Raw genomic sequence first — 21,159 nt, 5'->3', positions numbered from 1 at the left:
CATGCAGGAAACAAGATGGCGCACAAGAGCGAGATACAGGATGGAGGGGTCTGGAAGATTCCGCGTGGTTGCCAATCCGGAGGTCGAAGCGGACGGCATTTCGTCATGCCGAGGGCGCGTAAGAAGGAAGTTGCGGCTCAAAAGCAAAGCGGCGGCGACGTGATGAAGCTGTTCCTGCCTCGTTGAAGACTGTGAACATCGCACAACCACCTCATCACACACACACACACACACACACACACAGCACGATGGCCTTCCTCATGCGCCGACCGTTCGCCGTGACGGCTGCGCTCAAGCAGACACCCATCACATCCACCGCCTTCCGCGCCTTCCACCAAGGTCCCATCAAGAAGGCGCCCACACCATCCACCTTCAGCACCAAGTTTGCCTCATCGCGAGCAACCTTCCGCTCCGCTTTCCAAACCTCGTTCCGTCGCGGATACCAACAACCTGCCGCCTTCCCTAACCCTACCGCCTCTGGAAACCTCACACAGCGTCTTCTCTATGGCGGTGCCATCTTCGGTGGAACTCTTCTTGCTATCAAGTGAGCGTTATCGAATCCATACAACTAAGAGCAATGCTGACTCTTTTACAGCCTCGTCTTCAACCGTGAAACCAGAGAAGATGGCGGTATGCCTCCGTTTGAACGTTCCTACCTGAACGACACTTTCCTCCACACTGGTCTCGGTATCGGAATCATCGGTATTGCTGCTCGCGCCCTCCACGCAAACGGATGGAGTTATCGTCTTATGGCTGCCAACCCCTGGTTGATCCTCGGTATTGGTCTTGTCGGTTCCATCGGCACCATGATGGGTACTCGCATGTGTCCTCCTGAGAAGTGAGTCGTCCCGGATATACCATGCTCAAATTTTGTACTAACACACGTCTGCAGTTACGTCGCCAAGTACGCCCTCTGGACCGCCTTCAACCTGACCCAAGCCGCCCTTCTGTCTCCTCTCATGTTTTACAACCCCGCCATCCTTGCGCGTGCCGGTCTCTATACTGTCGGTCTGATGGGTAGCATTGCCTTTGTTGGTGCCACCGCCAAGACTGACAAGTACCTTTATATCGGTGGCCCTCTCCTCGCTGGTGTCGCTGTTGTCGCTCTCTCCGGTCTCGCTCCTCTGGTCCTTCCTGCAACCGCCACCCGCGCTCTCATGTTCACCGAGAACCTCTGGCTCTACGGTGGTCTCGTCGTCTTTGGTGGCTTCACCCTCTACGACGTCCAGAAGGTCCTGCACCACGCCCGTCTCAGTGAGCGCGGTCTGATCAAGCGTGATCCCGTTAACGAGGCCATCAGCCTTGAGCTTGACTTCATCAACATTTTCGTCCGTATGGTCCAGATCCTTGCCATGCAGCAGAACAGAAGAAAGTAGGCTTCTTTGTTCTTCCATCGTTGAGCATTCTGCTTCTTTTATCTTCCTTCTGTAATACCTGCATCGCTCACATGCGTCCTATCTCCTGTATTCTAGCCTCCCTACTCTTGTCTGGTTTCGATCAGTCATAAGAATGATACACATGTCACATCAAGTATGTATTTTCTCTTCACCGCTCTACCACCGTTGTTGCGCTGCGATGCAAAAGAGACAGACTCAAGGAACATAGAACACCAAGCACGGCTGCCTTTCAACGCCCTGAAAGGAGGAGGTTTGTGAAACAGCAGAAGAAGTATCGCGTCCCTAACGGCAAGCCTACAAATACACAGCACGCTTGCAGAAATAATACCTGCGTTCAAGCTGCACAATATTTACTTCGTTGTAAATTATCCCAGCAACCTCGGCAGACCGATTCCTGATATCAGCCGTGCTTCCCCCTAGCATGCAGATCTCGCTTGCGAGGAATAGTCTTCTATGTCAGCGCGCCAATCCGCAATACGGGATACGCAACATTCGAAAGAGTATCCGGGTGAGTGTGGTCGAGAAAATGGTATGAGACACGAACATGTGGAGGAAGTCCGGGGCGGTTGATGCGGGGTGGCCAACCACCCTAATACTGACATTTTGGTGTATTGGTTTGTCACAGATATAAAAGGTGCCATGCCTGCGCACAGAATTCTCATCACTCTGAATCCTGGGAGCGGCCATGATTTTCCCACTCCTAACCCTTGCTGCTTTGAGCACTCTTCTAAGCCATTCTGCTGCCCTCCCTTCTCCACCTGGCCCTCCTGGCCCCCCTGGCCCCCCTGGCACTCCTCCTGGCACTCCTCCTGGTCCTCCTGGCCACGGTGGCCCACCTGGGCCCAGTTCAAACTACGTCGATTGGAGAAATTTTCGTGCGAATGGCGTGAACCTTGGCGGTTGGCTGGTTCAGGAATATTTCATTGACACAACATGGTGGAACGCCAATTCTGGTGGTGCATCAGACGAATGGGGTCTCTGCGCACACCTAGGCTCTCAATGCGGCCCCGTACTGGAGAGAAGATATGCCACTTGGATTACTCGTGCCGACATTGACAAATTGGCTACCGCCAACATCAACGTCCTGCGCATCCCTACCACCTATGCCGCCTGGACGAAGCTCCCCGGCAGTCAGCTGTACTCTGGAAACCAGCAAAAGTATCTCAAGGATATTGCGACCTATGCCATCACGAAATACAACATGCACGTCATCATCGACATCCACTCTCTGCCCGGCGGTGTCAACGGCCAAGGTATCGGCGAAGCAGATGGTCATTACGGCTGGTTCCACAACCAAACCGCTCTGTCCTACTCCTACAAAGCCGTCGACTCGGTCATCTCCTTCATCCAATCCTCTGGTTTCCCTTCCCATTTCACCATCGCCCCCATCAACGAACCCGTCGACAATCACGATCCGGCTGCCTTTGGGTCTCCCTACGCTCTCTCGGACTCCGCAGCCGACTATCTGACAAACTTCACCAAAGGCGTACTCCAACGTGTGGGTAACGTCAACGCCAGAATACCAGTCATGTTGCAAGATGGCTTTAAAGGCGCTCACTACTTCTCTCCTTCCTTCCCCGCAACCACAAACCTCGTCTTCGACATCCACAGTTATTACTTTGCTGGCCGAAACGCTTATGCATCGAATGTGACTTCTTACATCTGCACTGATGCCACTGAGGCAGTCAGCGATACCAAATTCCCTGTGTTCATCGGCGAGTGGGCGATTGAGGCTCAATATAACAACACTTTTGCTGCTAGACAGGGGTTGCTTGCTGCTGGACTATATGCGTTTGGCAAGAAGACAGCGGGAAGTGCTTATTGGACTGCCAAGGTTGGCGCGCCTAGTGCTTATGATGTTGATGGTCAAGGAGACAGAAGTGATTATTGGAGCTATGAGAATTTTATTGATCTCGGGTTCTTCAAAAATTCGAAGGTCGCGTCTGGATATTGCAAGTAGAGCTCCCTGACATATTATTCATTTCTATGGTTGGTTGCATCAACCCTTAGCCTTCAAAAGACTTGCTAATCCCGTCGAGTCTCTTTTTCCCTTCCGCTCACAATCTCAAGGCACAAAGATCTCAAGAACACATTTGTGGCCATGGAAACACTTCTCAGATGTTATAATGAGATAGGGAAAATAAAGCAGCAGGACGCCGAGTCCAGAACTGAGGCTTGTGGTCGCAAGAGGGGAGCGCGGCTGAGTTGCTGTGCCGCTGGCTCAGCTCACCCCGCCCATTTTCCGAAAGCATTCACCGGAGGCAGATATGGCGTTTGAACCCGCAGATATCTGCCGTGCGGAACACCAGCGACAGCCAATTGTGACTCGCGCCGCCAATGCCGCAGGCTCTAGATGTCCAGAGATCTTCAACCGTCCTCAGCTCAGAGCTGAGCCGTGCGTAGCATCAAGATTGAGGCGCTCACCATGTCACAGGATGCTTACCCTTGCTCTCTCCTTTCCTCATTCTTCCTCCTTTCTCTCCGATCAGATCAAGGCCTTTTCTGTTTCTTCGTTGTTTTTCGACTGATTGATCTGCTTGGAGTCGAACATCGCAGAACGCTTTTAAATTTGCGGTCAGTCTCCAGCTAGTCGTTGCATCGTCTATATCAACTGAACTTTCTTGGAAGGAATGCCACGTGCTCCTATATCAGAGCCTGCAGAGGCTAGAAAGCCGAAGCGTGGCAAGTACGCAAAGCTGCAGGATATCCAGTATCTCGCCGCCGTCATCAGAGACCAGGAGCTGGATCTGCAGAGTCCATCGAGTCGACCGACATTCTGGTTCGATGGGAAGGTGTATCACTACAGCGAAGTGGCGCGGCGAATCCGGAGAGCAAGAAAATCGGGCAGACTTCCAATCCAGGAGTCAAGTCACTCACTCGCACAGCCTGAATGCCTCCAAGTGGTTCCCCCGTCAGTGTATGAAGCGCAATGGACCATTCCTACCCGATTTGCCGACTATGCGGCGGATGATAGGCATGAATTCTCGTATTCGGCCCCGTCAGAAGACTATTCAGTCTTGATTGATCCCATGAAAAATGTATCTCGAGCGTGCCACCATCAGTTGGTGTCCTTGGATAATGGCGTGAAGATCCGTGTCCCGCCGCCTTGTCCTGACGAGCTACTCGTACCCACAAAATTCTGCGCCAGCATCATTAGATACTTTCAAGGCGCCAACGAGAATGGTCTCTTCGTCTTCAACCATGTTGGGAGTCTGGTGAATCGCACTTCGACAGGCGGTTACGCCAACATAAGCGACTTCCACAAATGTGCCGTCGTTGCCATCGACCTTCTGGAACGAGGCTATGCCAATCAAGGTTTCGTGTTGGTCTCTCAGGCTTTGGTGCTCGTCGAGCAGATTCTGAAGGATCAAGATCCGAAGCTTCTCGATGTTCTCTGCGATGTGTCTATACTCCTCCTAAGCAAAGGTATGGGATCGCTGTACGACATATTAAAGGACAAGATCTGCGGCATGGTCAAGATCATTGCGGCCAAACATGGCGGAGAACACCAACCATGGGCACAAATATTTGCCTACATAGACCAGATGCCTAGATCGCAGGTGGTAGACAACATGCAGAGAGGCTGGATCTGTGGATTCGACCAACTCGAGAGCGCACTCCAAGAGCAACCATGGGAAGGACTTAACATTTCCTGCTCAGTCGATCACTCGTTACGGATGGGCCAGAATGCGCAGCGTCTTTGGGATGTCTTGGTGGAGCGAACAGCCCAACTTTCGGTCAGCGAGCCCGAGAAGATGCGGCAGCGACTCGCATATGCCAAAGTTTCCTACTTACAATGCGACTATAGCAAAGCTTTGGAGACACTGCAAACCATTCTCTCTCAGTGTCGAAAGGCAAGACAACATGATGACCTGAGGTGGCTTGCAATTGAGATTGATGCCCTCGAAGTTTCGGCACGCTGCTATTTCGCTCGCAGCAAACTGACTACGGATCGCGACGATGCTTCCACGGCTGAAGTCCTGCTCGAGACTGCTGTCGGAAGGAGTACTAGAACAGAAGGAATCAAATCCCCCACAACGATAGCGCTGCAACACACTCTATGGCTCTGGCTGATGGAACAAGGCCGAGTTGATGAAGCGGCATTGTTGAGAAAGTCCATGGACGATGTTGTGGGTGGATCTTTGTCTCCGGATGAATGAGCAAAATTGGCAGCTCTCCGACACCTTGATATGTCGAGGGTTGGAGCGGCGTCCGGTGGATGTCCTGACCAGGAGTGAATCAATATGGATGAGTTTGCGTCATTATCATCATCATCATCGTTTGTATCTCACGACGAGGCCTTAGGTTTTCTACAGCGACAAGTCAGCATGGGTAGAGCAGCTATAGAGTGGCAATATCTTGGGCTCCTCATTCAAATGGCGTTGTTATGGGCTTTAACCATGAATGTGGAGCGACAATCAATTCCCATTTGTATGAAGCTGCAAGTCATTTCCAAGCACTCGAAGAGAAACAAGACAGAACGTGTCAACTTGATATCAATAGCTACCTGGGGGGTGCGCGTACATGCGAAATATCTTCAGTCACACCAGAACATAAACAGGTTCTCGTGACAATTAGGATCAAACAGACTGCGAGATTGATAAAGAAGATCTGGGTGTGAAGCCATGGTATTGTCACTGCATCGCTCTACATTGGACGTATTAGCTGCTTGTCCTAGTACATGAGATCCAGACAGGGACATTTGACATACCGGATCCTAAAGCGCTCGTCTATGCCTCCTTGGTCATTTTCTGTGCTCCATGATCGACAGTCTGGACTATGGCCTCCTTAATGGCGGAAGATGCGGCGTGAATTCCGACTTGATATCCAGTGGTAAAGGCGTACACATCGGAGGTTGTTGTGCAATTCGCAGCAGATCCAAAGACATGAGTGTCGAGCACCGAATCGGCTTGATCGCGTGCACCATCGGTAATTCCGTGCACGGCTGCACTCGGCTCCAACATGGCATGCTGTACAGCAGCAGAGCTGATGTCATGAGTCGGGATGTGACTCGACACGTCAATGGCAATCGAAGAGCCACAGCTAACGCCCATCGTGACCACGCCAATGGCCATGGGGATCAAAAAGTCTCGTTTCCTCTCCTTGTAGAGGGCCAGCTCGCGGTTCTTGAGTTCTTCTTGCACGATAGCGAGCTTCTGTTCCGCTATGGATATTCTCCTCAGTCCGTATGCCGAGCCGGCGAGACTGATGCCGGCCGTGAAAAAGGCCAAGCCGATACCGGCGCCGAGGGACCACGAACCGGAATAGATCTGGCGCGTCTTGTAGACCTCGCGCTGGCGTAGTTCTGCGGCGTCCATCTTGCGGACCTTTGCTGTGTACGCGCCGGCGTCAAAACCCATAATGTCGTCGAGACCCATGGTGGCTTTGTTGTGACTTTCGATGCTAATGCTCACTGGTAGGTTCTTGGTTGACGGCAGAAGAAGGTATGGGAAAGAGGGTTGGAGAAGAAATTGCTGTAATGTGTGATGCTGGATTCCAAGGAACATGTATGTTCTTGTGCTGACGTCTTGCCATTTCTTGTCGGGTCGGCAGGTGCTTATATAGTTGTTAAGACCCTTGCCACGAGCACACACAGAGCCACCAGACAGATCATACCGCGCCACGAGGACCGACGATTCCCATAGGTCGAGTCCAAAGATCCAGGTTCATGAGGTGGTGAACAACTCGGATGTATGCATACCGCTGGCCAAATCTCAAAGCCAAAGACCAAATCCGGGAACTAGCCAAAGTCGCCGCATTTACGGTTGCGTGTACAATAGCACACACAAGCCATCGTCTCCAGGAAGCCATTATCTCAGGGCGACTGATCGTATCATAGCGTCGAGGTTGCGGGGCGGATCTGGCAGTCGACGAAACATTCGATTTGTGCATGATTTGAGATGGACAAGTCGTGCATTAAGACGCGGTATACCGGCGCTTGACCTGATATGATAAGTTTGGCGATACACTCTCCCCCTCAGAGCGCTAGCCAAGATGTACTGCATTATCGAGTCTCCGGAAGACGTCCAAGAACGTTTTGAATGCTAGCCAATTTTCGTGGCGCACATTTGCAGCCTTGACGATACCAGCCACATCCAAAGCGCTAGCCAATGTTAATTCCGTCCGCTAAAGTAGCAGCGCCCACGATGCATTGTAAGCAAGACGCTTCGCCGAAAAGACCTTTGACGCAGACGATTGAGCATCATGGATCATCTCTATATTCCGTTTGGGAGGGCTTTCATTTTTAGTAGCTTGTAATACAAAGTCGTTTCTGGGCCTCAGGATCACTCATCGTCCTGTGCATTTAGCCGGAGATTGAGCTAGGACGCCAAGCTTTTTACACCGCGGTTGCTGCCTGGCACGACAGATTCTTATCAACACATCATCAGCCTTCACCCGTTCATCTCTCGACCAGTCCCATCGTCATATCAAAGACAGACCGGACTGACCCTCTCGTGTGCTTGTCTTTGTACCCGCGATCCGCTCTAAGTCGTCACGCACGCCCGCTCTAAACAAGCCGACGCGCTGGCCGCGACGACCGATCGCGCATATAAAGGGTCACTTGCTGCTAGGCTCTACGCATTTAGCAAATAGGCTCTAGAGAGTGTTTATTAGACTACTAAGGTAGAAAGACCTAGTGCTTATGATGTTGGTAGTTAAGGAAACAGAAGTGATTATTAGAGTTATAAGAATTTTATTAATCTTAGGTTCTCTAAGAATTCGAAGGTCGCGCCTAGGTATTATAAGTAGGATTATCCATATTTCCTATGCTGGTCCCACAGATTTTATGTTTACCGCTATGGAAGGCAGAGAATACCTTGGACTAGAGATGTATCCACAGAAAGTGTAGAGCATATCGTATCTCTATGGACACTACCTTATCCTGCTTCTCAAACATTTTGTGCATTCCTTACAGCTATACATGTTGTGATGTTGCAAGATAAGCAGATATCCTCTACACTAAACAACGACACCATTCACCCACACAAAGCAGTCCTGCCATAGCTCAACCCATGTCCAAACCCAAACAGCGGATCCACAGTATCAAACGGCACATCGGCAACCTGCGCCTCTACAGCGCCCATACTCCTCGGCATATCAAACGGCAATTTACCCTCCGGCTCCCATCCATCCTTGTTAAACACCACATCCAAAAACGCATCAGCGCTAGCTCCATAATGTCCAAACAGCGCTGCTGCCTCTGCAGCAACTTCCGGGATCACGGCAGGGCGATCGAGGAGAACATCAACGATGGTGGGACAAGAGTTGAACAGCGCAGAATGTGCAGCAATCTCCGAAGTGTTGAAATCAAGACGGCCTTCGTGGTATCGTTGGCGGAAAGGCGAGCCCCTTGCTTCCCAGGGTGTACTCAGACGCAAGAAACAGAAATCTGCTTTTTCTGGTGAGTCGACGACAGTGAGGTTTCGCGCTGAGAGGTAAGTAGCGTTGAAGCCACGTGCATAGAATTTTGTGCCGTCTGTGGGACGCAGGGGTAGGATATCGTTTTGGTTGGTGAGTAGAGTGTAAGCACGTCTCTGTGTTTCATTGCCAATGCGTGCGAAATAGGCGTTTCCGACTACTGTATCAGCGGCCTCTGGATCCACGAATCTGTTGTCGAAGAGACCGAGCAAGAATTTTTCTTCGAGGAGTTTGCGGACTGAAATATCCAAGCGGGATTCAGGGATCTGGCCAGAGGAGACGAGTTCAATGAGAAGCTCGGTACAGATCTCGCCGCCGAATTGATCGACTCCTGCATCCAAGACGAGTTTTGCGCGCTCGAGTTCAGTGGTGTTTTCGAGTCCCCAGGCGCGCGCTGGCTCTATGACTCCTAGGATGGCTTGATCGGTGATTAGACCCCAGTCACTCACCACTATACCATCAAAGCCAAGTTTTTCTCTGAGTAAACCAGTAATGACAGGTTTGTTGAAGCCAAAAGCTACTTCGGGATACTTTGTGCCAATGGGTCTGGCGTAGGAAGGCATGATCTGACGTCCCCCAGCGGCAATGGCAGCTTTGAAGGGGATCAAATGGTAGTCGAGGAAATCGCCGAAATATGTGTTGTCCTTGCCAGTGGCAAAATGAGAATCATTGCCATTTCTCGCAGGTCCTGCGCCGGGGAAATGTTTGGTGACTGTTGTTACTGACTTCAAGCCTAGCTCGGTGCCCTGGAAACCTTTGATCAATGCAACAACCATTGAAGCAGTCAAATTCGCGTCTTCGCCAAAGGTTTGCCCGCTTCTTGCCATACGAGGCTCAGTGACTACATCGATTTGAGGTTGCAGTGCTGATCGAATGCCAACAGCCAGATACTCTTCTCTGATAATCGTAGCGTAGAGTTCAGCCAACACGGGATCCCTCAATGCCGCAATACCCAAACTCTCCGGGAACTTGGAGAACTGGCCACTTGCAATGGAAGAACCCACAGTATCTGCAAACGCATGTCTGGGATCACTAGCAATGGTTACAGGAATCTTGAGGCGTGTCTGCAAAGCCAATTCTTGAATTGCATTGTGCCACTCAGCCATTTGTTTTGCAGATCTAGCATTGTTGACGTTGAAATGCGAGAGCAGTATTTCGGTGATCAGGGGTGCAGTGGTGAGGTTGCGGTTGCCATCGAGGACGAAAGTGGTGTTGTCGATTGTGCCGTTTATGCCGGCGGGAATCTGTTTGATAAAGAGTTGGCCTGCTTTTTCCTCGAGGGTCATGCGAGAAAGCAAGTCGTCGAGACGGTCTTGAATGCAGAGCTGAGGGTTGAGATAAGGAAGGATTGTCGAGTTGGAGGTAGCGAGGTGAGTGCTACATGACGAGCATGGGATTGCGGAGGCAAGCGGGATAAGAGCAAGAGCGGACATGAGCAGATTGCTCCATGAGGGAATTGGTGTATACATCTTGCTTGTTCCAGTGTCTGGCAAGCAAGGCGTACCTGACCGCGTGGAAGACCACCTTTTTATACTTGTCTCATCTACCAAGTCTCAATACCCACTGCCGCAGCATCTGCCGTGCTTTTCTGATACTCCAAGATCTTCGTCAGGTGCTATGACAGCCAAGGGTACTCAACTCACAAAAAAGGCTGTATTCCCCAGCCATTTTCTCCACAAATGTCTATACCAACCCTCATGTTCCCCACAGACTGAAGGAATTTCGGTGCGGTTTGCCGTGGCTGAGCAAGAACAAGTGCTGTACGACTACGCACGCCAATGCTATACACGAGGGGTTGCAGATCTTGGCGGTGGGGACGTGTATACCACAACCCTTGGCAGCACCGCCGTTCATCAGCGGGAGCTTCCGTTGATGCCCCGAAGAAACCTGAGAAGGTTGGAGGAAACAGCTTATGCGAAGCTTTTTGAACATGAAGTCGCCTGGATTCCGGCTGGTGTTGTACCGAGACACCCGGCTCTCCCGTGGGAGCACTCGCTAGATCGATCGCAGTCTAAATGGAGAGAGAGGCATGCCCCTCCCCGTGTGCCAAAATTGGTAACTTTCACAGCCCTACCACAGTTCTCCTACGAAGGCTTATAGTATGGTAGTCACTATCGAAATGCACAACTATCTCTAAATGGTAAGAGAAGTCCACAGAGAGCCATGCAGCTGCGCACATTACAAACTTTAGCACATGGGAAGCACAGAAGCCGCGTGCGAATATCTCTTGGTGATCAAGCCATGGGCTTTGTAGATCATTCGTGTCGTCATCTTGAAGCATCATAAGCAGGCTTTGATAATTGTATTGATCTGTACGAGTGCAAGCTCAACAGGAAGTCGTGGCCGTGAGAGAGTAAGAGTGGTCGCCGAGGTTTAGACGGTACACATTTAATGCTTCAATTATGCAAAAATCATGCATTCGCTAGCACCCTGTCCGAATTATAAGAGACATTACTGGTCGGCGTGTCAGCCACCACTCCTGCCTACCTCCATGCATCTCATGTTGGCTTTCTCACTACTGATCCTCTGTGCTATCGCCTCCGCTTCCAATGTCCCACAGGACTGGGTTGTAGGACTAAGAGACAATTACACGCTTGAAGAACACCTTGCCACAGTCAGCCAGCACATCAACATTAACATCAAGCAATACATACCAAAAATCAACGGATACGCCATCGCTCCTTCCGCAGACGATGAGAGTATAGTATCGTCAATTCGTCAAGACCCTGGTGTCGGCTTCATAGTCCAAAAGCCTCAAGGTTACTTCTCTGAAGAGTACCGCCTTGGGCTCGAAGACTATGACCTCGAAGCGTACGAAGATGAGAGATTCTGGTTGACACTACAAGACCAAGATCCTGAAGTTATGATCACCGATGATGGTGCCCTGTGAGTCTGTCTCGGACTTCCATCGGACATACCAATTAACATCAACAGCAAAACCCCATTGGTCTGGCGAATCTTCTTCACGAATGAAGATGCGCTGGAAGAGCACATCGCGGCTGTTGGAAGGAATTTGCAGATGTACGATGTTATGAACCACTCCTATTGGGTAGTGTTCATCGATGATGCACAAGAAAAAGAGTACCTGTCGATGTTCAAGAGTGACCCTAGAGTCACGACGGTGTATCCGGAGCGCGATAGACAAGGTATCTTCTATGACGACGATGAGAGGACTCATACAGAGGCACATGTGGATGAGGTTATTGTCCACGAGGTTAGTATTTGATTCGTGCCTACAACGACAGACGTCTGACTGCTTTAGGACCTGTGAGCCGGCCCGATCTTCGCATGACCGTAGCACTCTGTCCAATCCCTAGTTGATCATTCCGCAAGTGGAACTACTGCTATGAATCTCCACAGTATCTGGCAGGAACCGACCGTGGACATAAAGAAACAGTGCAATACCCACTCTCCGTAGATATCGCTCGGATGTTAGAAGCACCATGCATTTCTATGCATACCTACCCAGTGACAATCAATGCACACGAAAAATGCGATAAAATCAAGTTTGGTAGCGACGATAGACGTTACTTGCCCAGCAATGAGACGACAGGCGCAAGCTCAGAGGTCGATCGTTCAGAGGAAGCACATTCCAGTGCCGCATACGCACTTGTTGAAAGGAGCGGTCGCTCTGCTTCGACGCGCAGGTCCTTAATGTGCGACAAAAAGACTTATACGCTGGGACGAACGAGTGTTCTACGTCACGCAATGCCGACGGCATGCAACGCTTGAGATGACGAGATGGCACTTGAATAATGTTCATGATCATTGAAATATATAGAAGCGACTCGATGACGCCGTACTGCCGCCCAGCCTGCATCTTGCTCCGACAAGTCACTCCTCTAGTAACAACACCAATCAGCTCTTGAGGAACTCGTAATCGGAATTCGATCGCAAGTACGACATCTAGGCAGTATCAGTACAATGCAGCAGTGAAGCCATGATATACTTGATTGCCCCCTTCTCACGATGTCAAGTCGTAAGGAAGGGTTGCCCACCCACCCGGGCTTTCTGTGAAAAAGCAGCCCTGACTTTTCAAAAGTAAGGAGAGAAGAGAGCGCTCCAAATCGCAGACACAACAGGACTGGCACGCGTCAGGCTCGGAGAGGTACACGGAGAATTCAGTCGTCGCTGAGCGCGTGGTAGGGACACGCGACGTCAGCTCAGAACAGAAATCTGGGTACGAAAGCAAGCACATGAGGGGGTCTGTCGGTGCGTCGTGGACATGGAGTTGGCTCTGACGGGTTTGATAATGTGATGAAGGGAGATGGTTTGAAGAATGGTCGTTGACGCGAAGTTCTGCGTCTAGGCAGCCATCACGCGCCGCGCCAAGGACCCGGCTTAGTCAGCAAAACCTGCCATCTTCTGTGCCGCCAACCACCATGTTCCACATCTCATCATTTCGTGTCTTGGTAGTCACATATTTGGAACTCTGCTGTTTGATACGAGAACAGTGACTTCTCATGATGTCGAATTAAGCGCCTTGTGGTAGTAACCTCTGCCCACTGCAGTCGACGAGCGCTTGGTGAAACGCCAACCACTTTGACCGCATGCCCCCTCCAGTTCTTTGTCTCACATAGCCGGATCGTCAAAACTACCAAGCATGCCACATACCGTCTGACGAGAAACTATTTACTTCTACTGTAATAACAAAGTCTATCACCCGAATCATATCCAACTATGGAAAACTACGGTCTTGTTTCCTCGGATCCGTCGTGGACCTGGATCGTGGAGAAGCAATGCTATGTCTCCTGGTCAGACAATGAGGAAGATTTGAAAGAGCTGGGAGAGACCTCGCCCAGGAACTGTACATCGAGACTCACTCTCAACATCGGCCGGCGTCCGGAGAGCGATGAGTTACTAATCGCTCTGCATCTTCCAATATTGGAGCGGGGCAAAAAGAACGCTCGAGATATGTTCATGATCATACCAAACACTTTCGACAAATCTCAGCTGGACAAGACCTTTCCGTCCGTGCAAAAACCTGGACGGGCAAAATTGAACAGTGCCGGATTTGCGTATTGTAATCTGTTCCACATTCCGGTTACTGTGGCCGAACCATGTACCGTCATCATGCCTCAGAGGAAACGTCAAAAGTCCATGGAAGGCACAGCACACGTCTTGGTGTCAAAGTTGAAATCACTGTCAGAGTCCTTGTCATTCGACATATACACCAGGTTCGACACATTCGCACAGGTGCAGCTTCGCAAGGCATTTACAGAAATCGATCAGCTCAACATGCCTTCGCTGCTACTGGAAAGCATGTACAACGGATGTGGAGGTAGGGTCAACGAGTGGCAATACCAAGGGCTCAATCTCGAACCTCAGAGCACGAGAAACTCGTTCAATCCTGAAGCACCTCAACGAGCATCGCCACAGCCGCCTCCTTATACTCGAGACAACATTACATCACTTGATTCGAACGCGTCTCAGCCCCCTGAGCCACTGCGAGAGTTCCAAGTGCCCTTCAGTGATGCCGATGTTGCTCCCATATCAATGCACAAAGACAGTGACGGTGAAGGGATACCAGAGACACCTTTCTACGCCCGCATGCAACGGATATTGGATTATCGATCTCCAGACATCAACTACCGCCGTGAGGACTGTTCAAAGCGTGCCGCAATTGTCGATCTGCTGCCTGATGCACGCCGTGTAAAGCAGATTCGCGCCCGTCACTCGCCTCTGATCAGACCCTCCAAACGGGAAGCTTCTGCCCCAGTCATTGTCGGCGCTTCAACTGCTGTCGGACCTGATGATGTGGCGGTTGCCACAGGGCATGGTGTAACTTCACCTACGGGCCCATCGGCCGACAAGTTGGAGGAGAATTCGTGGCAGTTGTTCGCATCAACCCCAGCTTCTCTCTCCATAGACCGGGACGCAGAGAAGACGGTTGCTGTGCATCGCGATGCCAGTCTGCCGTTCGACAAAGCCGAAGAGATAGCACGCTGGCTACATGGTGCTTGGAATGTTTTGCCAGACGCCCACCATGTACTCCGTTCCGAGCTTCTCGCTCTTGGGGCCGCAGAGGACGCAAGTTGTTTTGCAGAGCTCCGCATCGACTGCTCGACAAACCTCGCTTTCGCCACCGCCCGAATCACCAAGCAAACCTTGGTCGAAGCGGCGACGGACGCGTCAGAAGTGCAGCAAGTCAGAGAAGTCGTGCAGTGGGTGAACGGAGTGAAATCTGGCACCGATATTGCATTGCTGCATGACCTTGTGACTCTAGCAGGGGCCGCGATAGACGTGGCAGATTGTGTTTTTCAGGAGAAGCGACAGAATCAGCAAAGATTCTCGGTGCTCAAAGCGAGGTGTATCGCCTCTGCGTGCGTTTTATGAAGTCGCTACCAAAAATACACAGTCCCCTCGACAAATCAACAGCACCGCCCACGAGAGCGGTGATATCTTCGGCTCTCCAGGGATTTGTCTACCATTTGGCAAAACATCATGCAGTTTCATGCCTTATATTATCCTATGAGTATGCCGAGATTCTCGTCTCCTGCCCTCTCTGGTGAAGCTCAAGGCTCCATGCAACAGCACAGTCATTTCCAAATTTGAAAATGTCTCCGGTGAGAGTCCAGTCTGGGAAAGGGACTTTTCACTGCAACATACCCCTGTTTCCCATGAACTTTGTGCATGCTTATAAATGCCTAGGACCTTTTTTCTGCCCCTTGCGCAAAGACAATCACGGAGAGAAAAAGGTATGCTGGAGACGGTCATAACCCCCAGAGCAATTTTACATTTCCCGTCATCTTGACTTCAAAAGATTAGAAAGTGAGGATGGACGAAACTCGTATTCTTTTTGACTTTGTGCTGCACTTTTTGTTGTGGTGGTATATGAAGAAAGAACAAAACACTTCCTCTTCTCTTTTCTCCTGCAGACCCCCTGTCTAATCCTTATCGAGTCTAACAGCAGCATTGCTCTCGATAAAGTTCAAATCAACCTTGTGACCCAGCAGATCCCTGATATTCGACACCTTGTACTTGATCATCGTCGGCCTCTCCAAACTCAATCCAAAGCCATAAACCCTCAAATCCTTGGGCAGACCCATGGCCTCCAACATTTCCGGCCTGAACATTCCCGAGTTGCCAATCTCCACCCATTTACCCAATCCTTGGTGGTAACCAAAGACTTCCATCGAGGGCTCGGTGTAAGGGTTGTACGCGGGCTTGAAGCGAAGATTCGAAATGCCGAGTTTGGCAAAGAAGCCCTCGAGGAAGGCCATGAGGCCGCCGAGAGTGAGGTCGTAGTCGGCGATGACGCCTTCGACCTGGTGGAATTCCGCCAGGTGGGTGGCGTCGACGGTTTCGTTTCTGAAGACGCGGTCGATGGAGAAGTAGCGGCAAGGGCGGGGGTTGGCTGCCAGGCGGTGCAGGACGTATGTGGAGACGGCGGTGGTGTGGGTGCGCAAGACGAGTTTCGTGGTCTCCGAGTCGTTGTAAGGGTAGCGGTAGCCGATCGAGCCGAAAGCGCCGTCTTGGTGTACTTTGCGGACGTTGTCGTAGTATTGCTGGTAGTCGAGTTTGGGGGACGAGGAAGAAGCGAGACGGGGGTCGTAGAGTTTGGCGTCCTTTTCCATGGCTTCCATGGCGGCGTCTGCGATGGGGTCGGCGCGCGGGAAGTCGGCGGACACGGGGTCGGAGACGTAGAAGGTGTCTTGGAGATCGCGGGCGGGGTGTTGCTGGGGCACGAAGAGGGCGTCGAAGTTCCAGAAGCCAGTGTCGACGAATCTGTAAAGGACATTGTTAGTGGGTGAGAGCGAGAAGTACATGTCAAGAGGCAATCTCACCTGCCAGTGGGCATCTCAATGAAGCCCTGGTGGAAGAAGATCTTGCGGAACTCCTCGCGGACCTTCATGAGCGGGTGCAGAGCACCAGCCTGCTGCTGAGCACCCTTGGCAGCAAAGTTGTAGGGCTTGAAGTTTGCAGTCTTCCACTCGCCAGACTCGAGCATCTCGGGCGTGAGATCGGTGTGCTCGACGGGCATTTGCTTTGCGTACTTGTCGCCCTTGGTAACCTTGTAGCTGATGACTTTTGTGACGGTGACCAACTTGCGCTTCTTGAGGTCGGCGAGCAGCTTGTTGTCTGAGAGGGATTTGGTGCTCTGGATGGCAGCGAGGGTGTCGCGGGTTGTGTCCTTGGGAGAGTCGACCAGCGACACGAGGACGTCGCCGTCCTTTTTGATCCACTTGAGCTTGAAGGCGTTGCCTTGTCCGACCTTGGCCGAGTCTGCGCCAACCTCGTTCTTTTGGAGTCTACATCAGCAACAGCCTCAACTACTGTCCGAGTGTGTAGAGTGTTACCTGGAGCTCCTTTATGGTGATCTGACCTCTTCTCTTGACAGCCTCCCACACCTTGAACTCGTGGCTGCCCTCGTTGGCAATCTGTTCGCCCTCGTTGGTGAGAATGACTTGTTCCTGGTCGTTGGTCTCGTAGACGACCATGTTTCTCGAGGCCAGTCTGTCCAGGGCGGCCTTGATTTCGGCTTGTGCAACATCGGGGAGGTCGCTCTCGGTCGCTACGCTTTGCTTGGTGTCGAGGAGGTCCAGCACTTCCTGAGTGAGGTCGCGCCCAGCGTACACCGGTACGGGTCCACGTTGTCCGGCCATTGTGAGATGTGGGTTGGTGTGTGTGTCGAGTGACGGGCAAACAATTGGGCGCTTGGATGACTCTTGACAAAGTCGGGCGCTGACCAATGACTCGTGGCGGGGTCCGTCAGCGCTTGCACGAGTCATGCACGCAGCTTTTCACTGTTTTTCTCCTTTTTTTCTTCCTCGGTCGCTCCCACTGTCAATTCATCTTTACACTGCTCGTCCATTCTTCTACGTGTCTAAGATATCTAAGCTAGCCTTTTTCTCATGCAACTTGCCATCATGCTCATGCAGCCATCAAACATGCTCACTCAAACCACTCACCACGCTATGCAGAAAATAAAATGCAAATATATTCATCATCCCTCTCAAATCTTCCGCCTCAATTGAAACACCTTGTTGGTCGTTGCTGCCGGCAGCCCTTCCGAGAAGCCATCGCGTGCTACCAGTCTTGTTAGCATCTTGTCTTGGTCACAGATCATCGGTTCCGTCTTACCTTCTTCCGTCTCGAACCCAATGGTGATATCGTCATGCTCTCCTGCATATTCAAACCCTTCGAGATTGATGTACTTGCGACGGACTCCCTTGCCCCAAGTCTGCGAGTCCGATGGCGCTTCATCTTCTCCACCTTCGTTCTCCTTCTCTTTCTTTGGCAAGCTGAACTTGGCATCCACAAACTTGACGCAGTACTTGGCCTGTTTGTCTCCCTTGGCCTTTTCGAATGTATCCGCCGCCTTGATCTGGAACACCATGGCATCTGCATGGCTGAAGTCTTCGAAGAAAGCTGCGATTTTGGTCACGTGGCCCAGTGTCAAGATCTGAATCCGGACCTTGGTTGCTTCCCACTTCTTGTAGATCGGAACAACCATTCTTCGTCGAGAGATGGCGAACAGTGTAGCCATGCCATCGAACTTGACAGTATATCTCGTGAGCGCTCTTTGGAATGTGTGTAGCTCTTCCACCGAAGGGAATGTCAAGGTGCGTGTCGTAGGCGTTATTGATGCGGTCTGTACAAACCTCTTCATTCCCTCACGTCCATGCTGGACTTTGCTGATGTCGAGCGAGGCCGTCAAGTCCTCTTGTGGTGCTCGCAGGAGCGTCAAACTTGGCGTATTGGAAGCTGGAAGACGCAGCAAGAGCTCACCGGGTCCTATCGATCATATTAGAAGAGATCATTTTCAAAAATTGCTCAAGCTTACCAAGATTGAGGCGGTCAGTCACAGCACCACTATCGTGCACTGCAATTAATCGGAAGTGCTCCGACAGCGTCATGTCTCCTTGATCCTGTCCTACCGCAGCATTCGCGTCGGTCACTACTCGCACGTCTTTCCACGCAAGCCCTTGAAAAGCGCCTGCAACCGTATCTTGACCCATTGACGACTCGGCGACCATGCTCCTAAGTCCAACTCTAGCCACAACTTGCTCGTCTTGGTCCGTAGAAATGCCTTGGAGCGTCTCGTAGAAGTCCTGTCTTTCGCGACCACTTTTGAACATCAGTGTAGTCCGACATTGCCGCTTGGTATCTTGCGTGTGTAGATGCATGACTGGCGGTTCGTTTCCTGGCGACATCTCATACAGCAGTGGCGAGTTCCTGCAGAGAGGGATACCAGCCATCGTCAGAGACTTGTTGACAGGATTTGCCATCAACAACAGTCGGTAGCCACGATGCAGATTAGTCTCGCCAAGGCCAGTACGGACGTGAACTCTTTTCTCGAACACGAATGCCGTACACGATCGAACCTTGTCTTTCGAGAACGCGCTGGGGTTGGTAGAGTCGGTGTGTGCCAGTTCAGCTAGATGTGCTTCATGGACCAAGCGTTCATCTGCCTCTGGCTTCATGCTACCGTAGATCTTGTTGGTATAATCAACCATACTCCACAAAGATCGAAAGTCTGGCTCGGCGAAAGCAAGATTGAGAGTGAAGCCTCTGGGAAGACGAATGTAGAGACCATGCTCTTTGGACTTCCAACTGACATCATGCCAGGTTGGACCTTTGTTGTAACCTCCATCACCAGGTCGAATTGCCAAATTCACCAGATCTGCTTGACTCGATATGACTACCGAGGTCTGGAACTCTGACCTACCTCTAATCATGGTGAGGACGCACGGTAGCACCACACGGTCTGTATCTGCTTCCTCCGTGTTGATGGAAGCGTTGACAAACATCCGACTGTAACAGAAAGTGTCTCTGGTATCACCGAGTGGCAAGGCATCGAGCGGATTTGCTTCCTCGAGGTTATCCTGAGCAATCAACGCTTGAGAAGTGCTGCCGCGGAGAAGAGATGCCACATCCGAGGCAAATCTTGGGTACTCGACCCACATGGTGGTATCTTGACCTTGAATCAGAGATTGGTGAGGAGGCATAACGTTGTTCCGACTCATCGAAAGAGTGAATGTACGCAGACTCGCGCGCACAATTTCCATATCCCGTAGAAGTGTGTCCTGTGGAGAGTCGACCTTAGAGTGCGGCGAGTCTGTTCCAGACAGGACATCGGTAAGGATCCACCATGTTTTGGCAACATCAACATGTGCCTGTGTGAGAGACTCTGGTCTGTCTGCTCCTTTGGGGGTGTCGCGGATTTGAACAGTCAGACCTGCACGGCCCTTGTGTAGCCACCAGATAGCAGCACGAAGCCAATCTCGGATAGTACAACTCTGGATAGGTCTTTCACGTTCAGCAGTCAATCGGAAGACACCTCTCATGTGTGCGACACGCATGCCGAAATCGAACAGAGCATCATGCTCAGCAGTGCCTTGAACATGCTCGGGCGGAGAGATGTCGCGATGAGAAAAGGCTGATCCAGATCTGCCAGTTACATCGAACGAGGGTCTATGATGAAGTCCAGGAGTAATTCCAGGGGTGAGACCCGGGGTGATCCCTGGAGTGAGACCATTGAAGTTTGATGCTTGAGGTGCCAACGATCGTTGTGAAAAGTAGCTCGGACTCGGGCCACGACTTGGGGGTTGAGGTAGAGGATGTGCATTCGATGAGTGCTGTGGTCGCGAATAATTTCCAGGCTGCAAAGAAGCAGAGCGAACGGAAGAAGAGGGTGAAGGAGAGATGACGAACTCGGATGGGAGTCTTTGCCGATTGCTTGATGCTGAGTGTGCCGAGTCGTTGGTATGGTGAGACGAGGAGAAAGATGGTTGCATATTTCTTGTTGTGATAGGTGGTACCGAAGCAAGATCTGAATCCTGGTGTTGGCCGGGGATATCCGGCAGTGGATGTGTTCGATGAGGTAGGACTATTGGCGGAGCTGGCTGTTCAGGAGAAGCAGAACGACGGAGGTCAGGGGAGCTGAAATCAGTGGGGGTTATTGAAGGCAGCTGTGGACTGCGAGAATCGCTGATCGGTCGAGGAGGTGAGCTTGGAGTCAGCGATCTACGCGGGTCCAGCACGTTTGGATTGACCTGATCATAGTCGAGTTTGGACAAGCGACGCAAGACTCTGCCTTCTTCCTCGCGGATCATGCTTTGTCGTTTGGCGACTACTGGTGGCAGAGAACGAGGTTGTGGTGGAGAATCTTGCAAGAAGTTGGACAGCTCATTGTTGTCGATTATTGGGGGCGAGATAGGAGAGTCGAGGAATTGTGATGTGTTCATAGTGAGCTCGAGGTGTGGCGGGATGGGCGGTACGCCAGCATCAGACATGGGAGAGAGTTCGTCATTTTCGGTGTTGAAGGTGGTGGGAGTACGCTTCAGCATGCCTGGTCGCGGAGAAGCTTGGGCAGGGGCATGCTCTGGTACAGGAGGAG

General features: G+C 51.4%; 9 protein-coding genes across 9 annotated transcripts; 5 read left to right on the top strand and 4 right to left on the bottom strand.

The window, feature by feature from the left end:
- Positions 1-248: 248 nt before the first annotated feature.
- On the top strand, positions 249-1,376 carry M436DRAFT_46987 (growth hormone-induced protein; the record flags this gene model as incomplete). Its single annotated transcript, XM_013571495.1, has 3 exons — positions 249-544; positions 596-838; positions 893-1,376. 3 exons carry the CDS (start codon positions 249-251, stop codon positions 1,374-1,376), a joined length of 1,023 nt encoding a protein of 340 aa, XP_013426949.1.
- Positions 1,377-2,082: 706 nt separating this feature from the next.
- M436DRAFT_64265 (putative glucan 1,3-beta-glucosidase precursor) lies at positions 2,083-3,357 on the top strand (the record flags this gene model as incomplete). The annotated part of the gene is made up of 1 exon (XM_013571722.1): positions 2,083-3,357. One exon carries the CDS (start codon positions 2,083-2,085, stop codon positions 3,355-3,357), a length of 1,275 nt encoding a protein of 424 aa, XP_013427176.1.
- Positions 3,358-4,027: 670 nt separating this feature from the next.
- M436DRAFT_47115 (uncharacterized protein) lies at positions 4,028-5,557 on the top strand (the record flags this gene model as incomplete). Its single annotated transcript, XM_013571523.1, has 1 exon — positions 4,028-5,557. One exon carries the CDS (start codon positions 4,028-4,030, stop codon positions 5,555-5,557), a length of 1,530 nt encoding a protein of 509 aa, XP_013426977.1.
- Positions 5,558-6,127: 570 nt separating this feature from the next.
- M436DRAFT_82368 (uncharacterized protein) lies at positions 6,128-6,775 on the bottom strand (the record flags this gene model as incomplete). Its single annotated transcript, XM_013571872.1, has 1 exon — positions 6,128-6,775. The coding sequence occupies one exon, from the start codon at positions 6,773-6,775 to the stop codon at positions 6,128-6,130; it is 648 nt and encodes a 215-aa protein (XP_013427326.1).
- A 1,599-nt stretch (positions 6,776-8,374) lies between these two features.
- M436DRAFT_73234 (glycosyl hydrolase family 3 N terminal domain-containing protein) lies at positions 8,375-10,285 on the bottom strand (the record flags this gene model as incomplete). Its single annotated transcript, XM_013571871.1, has 1 exon — positions 8,375-10,285. One exon carries the CDS (start codon positions 10,283-10,285, stop codon positions 8,375-8,377), a length of 1,911 nt encoding a protein of 636 aa, XP_013427325.1.
- Positions 10,286-11,307: 1,022 nt separating this feature from the next.
- On the top strand, positions 11,308-12,548 carry M436DRAFT_64261 (uncharacterized protein; the record flags this gene model as incomplete). The annotated part of the gene is made up of 3 exons (XM_013571721.1): positions 11,308-11,702; positions 11,751-12,030; positions 12,177-12,548. The coding sequence occupies 3 exons, from the start codon at positions 11,308-11,310 to the stop codon at positions 12,546-12,548; spliced, it is 1,047 nt and encodes a 348-aa protein (XP_013427175.1).
- A 948-nt stretch (positions 12,549-13,496) lies between these two features.
- Positions 13,497-15,152, top strand: M436DRAFT_73233 (uncharacterized protein; the record flags this gene model as incomplete). The annotated part of the gene is made up of 1 exon (XM_013571870.1): positions 13,497-15,152. One exon carries the CDS (start codon positions 13,497-13,499, stop codon positions 15,150-15,152), a length of 1,656 nt encoding a protein of 551 aa, XP_013427324.1.
- Positions 15,153-15,703: 551 nt separating this feature from the next.
- On the bottom strand, positions 15,704-17,422 carry M436DRAFT_73232 (uncharacterized protein; the record flags this gene model as incomplete). Its single annotated transcript, XM_013571869.1, has 3 exons — positions 15,704-16,544; positions 16,604-17,052; positions 17,117-17,422. 3 exons carry the CDS (start codon positions 17,420-17,422, stop codon positions 15,704-15,706), a joined length of 1,596 nt encoding a protein of 531 aa, XP_013427323.1.
- Positions 17,423-17,772: 350 nt separating this feature from the next.
- On the bottom strand, positions 17,773-20,557 carry M436DRAFT_47301 (uncharacterized protein; the record flags this gene model as incomplete). The annotated part of the gene is made up of 3 exons (XM_013571565.1): positions 17,773-17,846; positions 17,901-18,554; positions 18,604-20,557. 3 exons carry the CDS (start codon positions 20,555-20,557, stop codon positions 17,773-17,775), a joined length of 2,682 nt encoding a protein of 893 aa, XP_013427019.1.
- Between the last annotated feature and the right edge of the window lie 602 nt (positions 20,558-21,159).

This window comes from Aureobasidium namibiae, assembly GCF_000721765.1.
Source record: "Aureobasidium namibiae CBS 147.97 unplaced genomic scaffold scaffold_9, whole genome shotgun sequence".
Lineage (NCBI taxonomy): Eukaryota > Fungi > Ascomycota > Dothideomycetes > Dothideales > Saccotheciaceae > Aureobasidium > Aureobasidium namibiae.
This window is presented reverse-complemented; position numbering and strand designations above follow the sequence as displayed.